Below are 10,157 nucleotides of genomic sequence, written 5' to 3'. Positions count from 1 at the left end.
AAAAAATAAACATCAAAATATTCTCACTTTTTTATTTTTTTATCACATCATTCACCTTTTACCACCGTTTAAATAAAAAAATAATTACAAAATATTTTTTTTTTTTACTTTTATATACTAAAAATTCTTATTTTTTTCCATGTCGCAACAGAAAACAGAAAAAAAAGGTTGATCTTGGACTCTTGTACCAAAAAAGAAAAACCCTGTCACCTCTCACCTCTCCTCCTGTTCACTCAATTATTTATTTGGGTAAAGTCCACATACCCTCCTCAAATTACCACCAAATTGACAATGTCTCTCCCCAAACTTTCAATTGCGACAATGTTCCCTCCAAACTGCCAAAACATTGTCAATGTCCCCCCCAAGACTAGCAATAAGACAAAAATGCCCCTATAGATTTCTTAATAAGACAAAAATACCCCTATAAATTCAAAAAAAAAAGATTTTTTATTTTTATTTTTTTTAAACGTAAATTTTTATTTAAATAAAATTATAAAACAAAAATAAAAATAAATAAATAAACGAAAATTTTCAATTTTTATATAAAAAATAAAAAAAAATCTAAATTTTTTTTAATTTTTTTCTTATAAAATTGATTTTTTTTTTTAAAAAAAAAAAAATTGGCCAACGTTTAGATTTTTTTTGTTTTTTTTGTTCGTTTTAGGTTTTTTCTAAAAGTTTTAGTTTTAGTTTTTTTTTTTTTTTTTTTTTAATTTTATTAAGGATAATTTCGTCATTGGGGGAACATTGACAATTTTTGGTAGTTTGGAGGAGACATTGTCACAATTTAAAGTTTGGGGAGGACATTGTCAATTAAGTGGTGGTTTGAGGGAGTTATGTGAACTTTCTCGTAATTATTTTCTTGGTGACCCAGGACAACCTTAGATGGTATGTCATCATTTCAGTTACATTACCCATGCATGCACCTATAAAAGGGCATTCACTTGTCTCTTCTGCTCCAACACACACAGAAGGCAGAGAAAAGCCAAGGGCATTCACTCGTCTCTTCTACTCCAACACACACAGAAGGCAGAGAGAATGGGTGGAGCTGGAAATGAAGAGAAAGCAGTGGTAGAGAACAGGGAATGGTACTTGGCGGCCTACGCACCAGAAGGTGTTCCAACCTCCAATCATCTCAAACTACGTACTCTCCCTCTTTCGCTCGCCGTTGATTCCATCCCCGACCGCCATGTCGTCGTCCAGAACCTACTCATCTCCGTTGACCCGTATCAACGTACCAGACTCACTGGTCTTGACGAAGGCCTTTACTTTCCTCAGTACAAACTAAATGAGGTATTTTAAACAATTATAATATAATTCTCTTCAGATTTTCACCAATTATTCATTTTTTATTTTTATAATATTACTAAGTTTTTCACCATTAGCAAGTATGGTACTACTTGCTAAGTGAGATTAAAACTGCTAAAAAATGTTCAATAAAATCAGATATAATTAGTCTTGTTTGTTAATATTTTTAATTTTCTATTTTCTACTTTTAAAATAAATTTATTAACAAACAATCAGAAACACAACAATAATTTGAGATGAAGTGTAAAATTCTCTTTTACCGCCTTCAATAAAAATTTGAAAAAAAACACCAAATACAATGAAAATGAAAACATCGTATTTTTAATTCAAATCAATCATACGAACTTTTTCATTCGTTCTAGCCAAACGTACACCCACATCTTATTATCACCGAACCTCCCACTCACCTTTCACCACTCAACACCGAAACCTCGAAAACCAATTAAGTCGGTGGCTCTGGTGGTTTTATTAATGTGCATTTTGTCGAGAAAAAAAAAAAAAAATTGATGTGAAGGGTTATATTATTTTTGAGTGTTTGAAGTTGAAATGTCTTATTCAAATTAGAGAGCGAAAAATACTCAGTTTACACCGGCACCCAATTGTAGTATTTTTACTTTTATACCATGTCATAAATTTTATTTTCAAACTAAAAATAAAAAACACCCAAAAACACATTAATTACCTTACACTAACGTGTAAACGTTAACCTAAAAATTCAAGTTTATAGATTTTAGTAGAGTGATTTTCTCTTCAAAACACAACCATTAGCGTACAATCCAAACACAAAATATTAATTATTTTTATATCACATCAAGATATATATATATATATATAATCTAAAAAAAATTAAAAAAAAGTCAATTATTATATATAAAATAACGTGGGTTTTATAATACATGATTAGGCTGAAAATGACATACTGTTTCTTAAATTGAGAATATCTATCTTCTTTTCTTAATTAAATAACTATTCCTCACCCTAATTTTTTATTAAGATACTATTTAAGGAAAGGCTTGTATATATTAAAAAATTGCAGGCGATAACTGCATCTAGTGTTGGAAGGGTAATTCGGTCAAAAGACAGTAATTATAAGGAGGGTGATCTTGTCCTTGACTCTTTCGCTCCGGTAGCTCCGGTTGCTGAGCATTATGTGGTTCCAGCCGAGTTACTCATGCAGAAGGTTGATCCTTCATCTGGGGTTCCGCTGCCAAATTTTCTCAGTTCTCTTGGTAATATTTTCTTTCCGGGTTTTCTTTTTTGGGGTTTTTTCTTGGAATTATTTATTTAAACTTAAATTTTTATCCTTTAAAGTTATTTGTTTTATGTATTACAGGGGTACCAGGTTTTGCAGCGTGGGTGGGGATAGAGGTGCTGGGAGACCTAAAGCCAGGGTCAAATGTGTTTATTTCAGCGGCGGCTGGAGCCGTCGGAATGTATGCCGGACAATTGGCTAAGCTCAAAGGTTGCCGGGTCATCGGAAGCACCGGTACGGACGAGAAGGTATGTGATGCAAACCTTGAAAGTTTATGGTAAATGTAATATCTTCTTTCCGGTGCTTCAAATTTTCGGATTATTTTTAAAAATGTATGCGAAGATTGTATGCTCTAAAAATAAATATTAAATTGAAAGGGAAGAAAGGGACTATCATTTAGCAGTGACTATTGGTAGTGGTAGGCCCAGACTTTTGAAAAGTATTATATGCAAAACGGATTAGGCTTATATGTTGTTAAAAAATTCAAAGGTGGGATTTAACTAAAGTAATTGAAGAGTACAGCTTTATCATAATAAATACTAATTTTCTTCTTTCAACCGTCACTTCATCTATTTATTGGTATTTATTATGATAGATCTGAACTTTTCAATTACTATAATTAAATCATCACCCTTGAATTTTTTAATTGCATGTATACTGTAGTTTTAACTATAGCATACAAGCCGGATTCAAAACGTACTTCCCCCACAATTTCCACCATGTAGATTGTGGGCCTATGCAGCTATGTCCTCTCCATGGACTTAAATACAATTTGGCCTAATCTATGCCTCAAAAGTACAATGGACATTCAACTCCTTTTGGGTTTTGGGCCAAAGAAAAGAACTCTTAAAATCCCACATGCCAAGGTAAATTTCTTGTCAAGAATTTGTCAAATTTTTTCTTTCTATCATTGAGCTCAAGTTATATAAAAAATTTGGAAAAAGCACAGATACATCAATATTTAGCTTTCCTTCTAGTTTAAAAGGATATTGCTGCAGCATCTAGTTAAGTAGGTTTTAGGCCTGTCTAATAAGATGGTTAGAGGCCATAGGAAACATGGAGTAGTGCCACCCATAGCAACCACTTCAGTTGAAAGCAAGTACTGAACTTCTCATATCACACAGTAGTTATTCAAATTATTATTCCTAGATATATGACTACCATATCCAAATTAGGGAACAAGAGGGACACTCTTGTTTATGCCAGATTATGAAATTACTTGTTCCATTCAAGTACTTTACTAGTGTAAGTTAGTATATTTAGGTTCTGTGTCGAAGTAGCCTACTTTGAGTGGAGCTTAGAAACACTGCTTTGATCTGTATATATGTGGAAGAAAGATTGTTAAAACCATAGAATATAAAGAAGGTGTTTGTATTTTACTTGTAGAATGTGTCCCATATATTTTCTAGGTTGTCATGGTGAAATATGGTAAAAAAATAAATAGAATTCACTGAACTTGAAATAGAAAAAAAAAAATTCGATTGAAGTTTGGAATCAACGATCTTGACAATGTACGAATCTAGGAAATCTAGAAAAGCTGCTAGCATAATCTAATAGTGTCGAACACGACAAATTGTCGAAGCGACAAAAACTTGATTAACAGTGCAACTAATTTCAATCATTTTTATTGTTTTTTTCTTTTTGAAGTAACTTTTGTTTGAGTTCCCTATATTGGATCTATTATGTTTTATTGTATTTGCAAATATTCCTGATGTTCAATATTTCATATTTTTGGCCTATATTATGATGAACTCATGCATTATGCTCCAGCAATGTGTAAGAAACAAAATACATGGATTATTACTAATGAAGAGCTACTAAGAAAGAAAAAGGACACTGGAAACACTGGGGCAAAAGGAGAAAGTGACATACAATTTGGAAACTAGTGGTGATCGAATGCAATGTGGTTTAGAGGTTGGAACTGGTGGCATGTTTAAATCCCAGATTGATGAAATTCTGGTAGTATTAGACATGAAAGGATAAATCACACTGCATACCTTTTCTTTTAATTACTTTATTCATCAAATGTTCTTACCAATTTCTTATGTTGATTTTATGTTATTTGTGCTCTTAGGTAAAGCTCATAAAGGAGGAATTTGGATATGATGATGCATTTAACTACAACAAAGAAACGGATTTAGATGCTGCTTTAAGCAAGTAATTACTTTTTCACATTTTCTTCCTTCTGTAATTGATATAATATATAAAGAAGTTGAGAGATGTTTCTCTATGAAGTTTAACTCGCGTTAAGATATCTTTTTATAAATAAACTTGTGGTATAATTATAACAAGCATATCATCTTGTGAAGGACCCATAATTATGTATCTTAATGTTATAGGTATTTTCCTGATGGCATCGATGTTTATTTGGACAATGTTGGTGGTAAGATGCTTGAGGCTGTCCTCAACCATGTTAACGTGCGTGCACGGATCCTGGTCTGTGGCATGATATCTCATTATAAGAAGGTGAATCATATGGCTACAACACCATTGATGTCATCATATTCCTTTAAATGCTTACATATACACCCACGTACTTGCATCGTTTAGTAGTGAGATGGCCATGTATATTAAAGATGCCCCCTTGTTTGTTTGATGCAGATCTGGACAGAGAGAGAAGGGGTAAGAAATCTTCTGAATATAGTAGGTAAGGAGGTAAGGATGGAAGGGTTTATGGTGGGATCATATTTGGATCGTTTCGAGGATTTTACAAAGCAAATGCAGAGCCTCATAATAGAAGGCAAGATTAGTTCCAAGTTCAAAATCTACCATGGAATTGAGAGTTTCTTGGAGAGCTTAGGCTCTCTCTTCACAAGCTCCAATGTTGGAAAAGTTATAATTGAAGTTAATCCATAATTTGAAAATTTCTTCGTGCCCTTCTGGTTTGAAGAGCCAAATGCTGTTGCAATAATATTTGTTGGATTTCTGAGCCATGTCATCTGATACTATATTCTTATTGGAATGATGCAGCCCTTATTTTATGCTTTAATTCAGTGAACATGCACTGCTTCTATCATAGTTTGGTGTCCTGATTCAGAATATAGTTGCTCTGCTTAAACCATTGTTCTTATGTATTGATAACTTCTGTTTTTGAATTTCTAATTTGTAGAATATGACACTTTCCATTGAGAATCATTTAAGTTAAAGAAAGCAATATCCATATGTGTGTGTTTTCCATATTAGGTTTGATTTATTTTCCATATTAAAATATGTGCATTTATCTTTCAAAAAAAAATATGTGCATTTAGGATTTGATTGATTACCATTCTTCTATTCTCTTTACTTACCACAGTTTTCCAAATTTGGTCATAAAGGGCAACTCTCATTGGTGAATGTAGGCCTCTTAAGGCCAATCCACCCTAAATTTTCTATGTTCTCTCTCTGCTTTCTCTTTCCTCCTATTTTATATTTTACATAAATTTCTAGAGGGGGAACTCAAAAAGAACGATAAGCAATCATTATTAATAAAAAAAATATATATATTTTTTTAAAAAAACATTAGATGCATAAATGATTTGTTTGTATTTTTGTTGGAGGTGGGTGTGTAATATATTTGCTTGTTTGTTAGTGGTTACCTAGACAAAGTTCAATGATGCATGACTCAATTTATGATGACTAAAGAGGTAGGGAAAAGAGCATATAGATCGAGCAGAGTGCATATGCATGATTGTAGAGTTAGACAAAAGACATTGAGACAGCCGCATGATCAAGAGCATTCTTAACAGTTTCCTTAAAGCCTATTCTCTTTCCTGAATATAAGAAAAATTCTATTTTTTTTTTCAAAAAGCTACGTGCAACAGATACCCTATACATTCCTTAAACATTGGGTAGCACTTTAGCTTCCCTATCCATTACTTAACATAAAATATTGCTTTCTCCTCTCTTTCATCTTTTTGTCTTCTATTGAGACTGACAGATTGTGTAGGAATTTTGTAAAAAATGTGAGGGTATGTAAAAAAATTTGTATTTTGTAAATAAATAATACTTTAATGGTATAGGAAAAGATAAGAGAAATTATTGTGAAATGTATTTGAATAGAGAAACAAATAATAGTTTTGTTTCCCAAATTTAGATAAAATAAAAAAGAAGTTGCTGAGAGTGCTCTAAGGCTCGAATGAGCAATCTAAAAGCTGTATCCCTCGATCTCTACGTTCTCATCTTTTGCGTATTTGTTGGTGGTCTCATTCCCTTCCCCACTTCATAAATACATTAGTGAATGTCCTAAGGCGAGAAATACATTAGTGAATGTCCTAGGGCGAGAAATAGGATTTTTTGTGCAATATTTTTTATTTATTTTTTAATAAAGTTCCAGCATAGATAACAAAACAGTATGATTTTCTCAACTGGATATTTTAGGGAAAAAAAAAAAAAAAGATTGTACAAAAGGATTGATTATTCACATTGAGTATGTGCAAGTGTAGTGGTTTAAGAAGGAACCAGAGTTTCTGCCAAGTGGAAAAGGCAAAGCAGAAGTCCTTGAGTTAAGAAAAACAAGACCCCAAAAACCACAAATTGAGAACATTGGAGAGTTATCCACAAAGTCTGTGGGGGGAGAAATCAATGGCTTGAAAATGGGGTGGTGTGAGAAGTACCTTGGCAGCATGAAGTGCATGGACAAGTAGTATCAAATCACTCTTGTATCATGCAATCTCTATGCTCCCTTCATAAACCATGGACACATATCAAAGCAAACTGGTATATATGCACACATACCTTTGGGCACCTCCCATTAAGGCTCTGTTTGTTTCGGCGTAAAATGATTTTTGAAAAATATTTTTCGTATTTTCTGATGTTTAGTGTGACGGAAAATATTTTCGGTTTGACCGAAAAAAAACTTCTTTAATTTCTGTAAAATAATTTTCCTTTTTTAAAATTGTAAACCATTTTTCGAGTTTCAGCATCTCATTCTTAAATCGACGGACCTAGTCAGGACATCACCGGGACCCGCTAGAACCTTGTTGGGACCCGATCGGGACCTCGCCAGAACCAAGTTAACAAAAAGTACTGATAGCAGTGAATTGTCACTTTTTAAAGTTTAGAGGATTGATCTTCGAGTAAATTTTGAATTAAGCAAACGTTTTGTTTAGTAAAAATTGGATGCAAAATGTGGGGGGCATGAACCTTAAAACTATCGTAATGCATCTACTTACATAGGATTAGACGAAAGAATTACAAGGGGGTAGGGGAATGGAACAAGAAACATGTTTCCTGGGTGGCCCATAATCTAAGCAGCTGCAAATGTTGTCTGTCACATTCATGAGTAATTTGTATATTGGAAGCATTTAGAGGAAAGTGGGAGATGAATGGGGAAAAGATGGTATGCGTGAGCCCTTTCTTCTCACTAAAAATAGAGACGTTTCATTACCAAGAACAAAAGCCAATCAAGCTAAGGCTCCTCGATCTAAATTTAGCAACTTTGCAGACATGCTATTTTTAATACGGGATTCCTGGATGAAAAGTGAGGATATGTGGCAACTAGGGTTTATCATGCCTGCTCCCTCATTTTGGCATTGTGCGCGCGCGTGCGCACACACAGAGACATATATATATGCAAGAAAAGGGTCATTCGTGGAGTCATCTTGCAGTACAAAGTGTATAGTTTTAGCTTTGCTAAATTTAGCAAAGCACTTTTGGCCTCATATTATATGATTTGTTCTACGAGGATCAAGTGAGACGAGCTGTTCATATTACATGCAATATTAGTAATTTCTGTGAAATGGTAAGCTGGCCTTACTTGCTCTGACATATTTCTGAGCAACTAAGCAGGCGTTCGAGCAGGTGGAGCCAGAAGCTCATTTGCGCTCGCATATGAGCTGTTTGTAATTTCTATTGCATACAATTTTGGCAGCTCATGTGAGAGGGCAACTGGGCCTTAATTACTTGTTTGGACATATTTTTAGGCAACCTGTATGTACACGTGTGTTTGAACGTATAGATTCTTAGGCAACCTATCCGTTTAGTTTTAACTTTGCTAAATTTGGCAAAGCACCTTAGGCCTCATATAATATGACTCGCTCTATGAGAATCAGGTGAGATGAGCTGTTCATATTACATGCAATATTAGTAATTTGTGTGATAGGGTAATATGGCCTTACTTGTTCGGACAGATTTCTATGCAACTGAGCAGGCGTTCGAGTACTTGTTCGAGCAGGTGGAGCCGAAGGCTCATCTGCGCTCTCACATGAGCTATTTGTAATATGTATTGCATACAATATTGGAAGCTCATGTGAGAGGGCCAGTGGGCCTTAATTACATGTGTGTCTGAGAACCCACATGCGCTCGCACATAAGTTGTACATATCACATACAATATACATAGCACCTTATTCAAATCCCATTCTTAAGAACTTTAGATTTCAAGAAAAGTAACTGATAATTTCACAAATGAAAACACAAAAGAAGAGAACATATGAGGTAACCCTAAATGGTTGGGGCTAATGTAAAAACTAATTTCTACATTGATGACATATACCACACAACCATAACACAAGGTTTTCTTTATGTTGTTTTTTGCTACATGCACAAGCCACTTCCAAAATAAACATTGAACCACAACATGAGAAGAGGGTCATAACGCCTAATTTAAAGCTAAACTTACATACAACACCATTGACATTCTAGTTTTTCAACCACATGTGCAGACTACAATCTAATCCTAAACCCATATGTATATGGATACTCTACTTCTACTCTTCAAACCATACAACACTAGCACACTAACCCTAGACTATTTAAGGGGAACACCAACGTCTGTAGGAAGCTGCTTAGCATATGCCGGGCATGTTTTTCCAGTAGCAAGAGCCTAGGTCCCATTCGAGCTCCGAGGTATTGGAAGTGGTTGTGACCGGAACTAGTGAAGCATTCTGTTGAGTATTAAGTCTCGCATTGTTACTTGCTGCACCCGACGATTGCCCATTAGATATGTCATGACCTCCGTGGTACCACTCGGGGGCTGGCATAGCTGACGGGAAGTTGTCGAGTAGGCTCAACAAATCATCATCCATTGAATTCATTTCTTCTAGTGGATCCTGATCAGTTGGTTTCATCCCTGTATGAACCAAAAGGCACAACGTAATACCATAGAAGATATCAAACAACAAAACATGTTAAACAAAAAATAATTATAATTGATTTTCACATTTGTATTTGAATATAATGAGTTTAAACTTTAACTTCATGGTTTATTTATTTATTTTACGTGTGTTGGACCTCAAAAGAAATATTAAAATATTAATTTAAATAATTAAATCCACCATTTTTTCATCCGTAAAATAAAGGGGAAACTTCACTTAGGACCCCCAAACTTCCACCCGTTTTGAAATACCCCCCCTGAACTTCAAAGTCTCTCAATTTAGTCCCCTGAACTTTCAATTGCTATCAATTTGGACCCTTTTAACTTTTTATACTCATTTTACCCTCGACTAAAACTACGCCGTTTTGGACTTAAACAAAACTACGTCGTTTTTACTCCAAAACTACACCGTTTTGAGCTTCAGAACTACATCACCACCCAACCCAAAACGACGTCGTTTTGGTCATTAATATTAAAATAATAATAATAAATAAAATAAATTAAAATAAAATAATTTTTTTTTTTT

The 10,157-nt window shown here is 34.1% G+C and overlaps 1 protein-coding gene and 1 pseudogene across 1 annotated transcript; one reads left to right on the top strand and one right to left on the bottom strand.

Annotated features, from left to right (window-relative positions):
• The first annotated feature begins 1,038 nt into the window (after window positions 1-1,038).
• Window positions 1,039-5,576, top strand: LOC132181570 (2-alkenal reductase (NADP(+)-dependent)-like). The gene is made up of 6 exons (XM_059594820.1): window positions 1,039-1,293; window positions 2,345-2,537; window positions 2,642-2,808; window positions 4,635-4,717; window positions 4,900-5,026; window positions 5,162-5,576. The coding sequence occupies exons 1-6, from the start codon at window positions 1,039-1,041 to the stop codon at window positions 5,414-5,416; spliced, it is 1,080 nt and encodes a 359-aa protein (XP_059450803.1). The 3' UTR covers window positions 5,417-5,576.
• Window positions 5,577-9,323: 3,747 nt separating this feature from the next.
• LOC132181569 (transcription factor MYB101-like) overlaps window positions 9,324-10,157 on the bottom strand; it is a 3,707-nt pseudogene continuing 2,873 nt past the window's right edge.

Source organism: Corylus avellana, chromosome ca5 (assembly GCF_901000735.1).
Source record: "Corylus avellana chromosome ca5, CavTom2PMs-1.0".
In the NCBI taxonomy this organism is placed as follows: domain Eukaryota; kingdom Viridiplantae; phylum Streptophyta; class Magnoliopsida; order Fagales; family Betulaceae; genus Corylus; species Corylus avellana.
Note: the sequence above shows the minus strand (reverse complement) of the source record. Positions and strands in the feature narration are given on the sequence as shown.

Excerpts from the sequence above, each read along its gene's own strand:
- LOC132181570 (XM_059594820.1), top strand. The coding sequence starts at position 1,039 with ATGGGTGGAGCTGGAAATGAAGAGAAAGCAGTGGTAGAGAACAGGGAA. Across the intron at positions 2,538-2,641 it reads AAATTTTCTCAGTTCTCTTG|GGGTACCAGGTTTTGCAGCG; the intron begins GTAATATTTTCT and ends TATGTATTACAG. Across the intron at positions 2,809-4,634 it reads GCACCGGTACGGACGAGAAG|GTAAAGCTCATAAAGGAGGA; the intron begins GTATGTGATGCA and ends TTGTGCTCTTAG.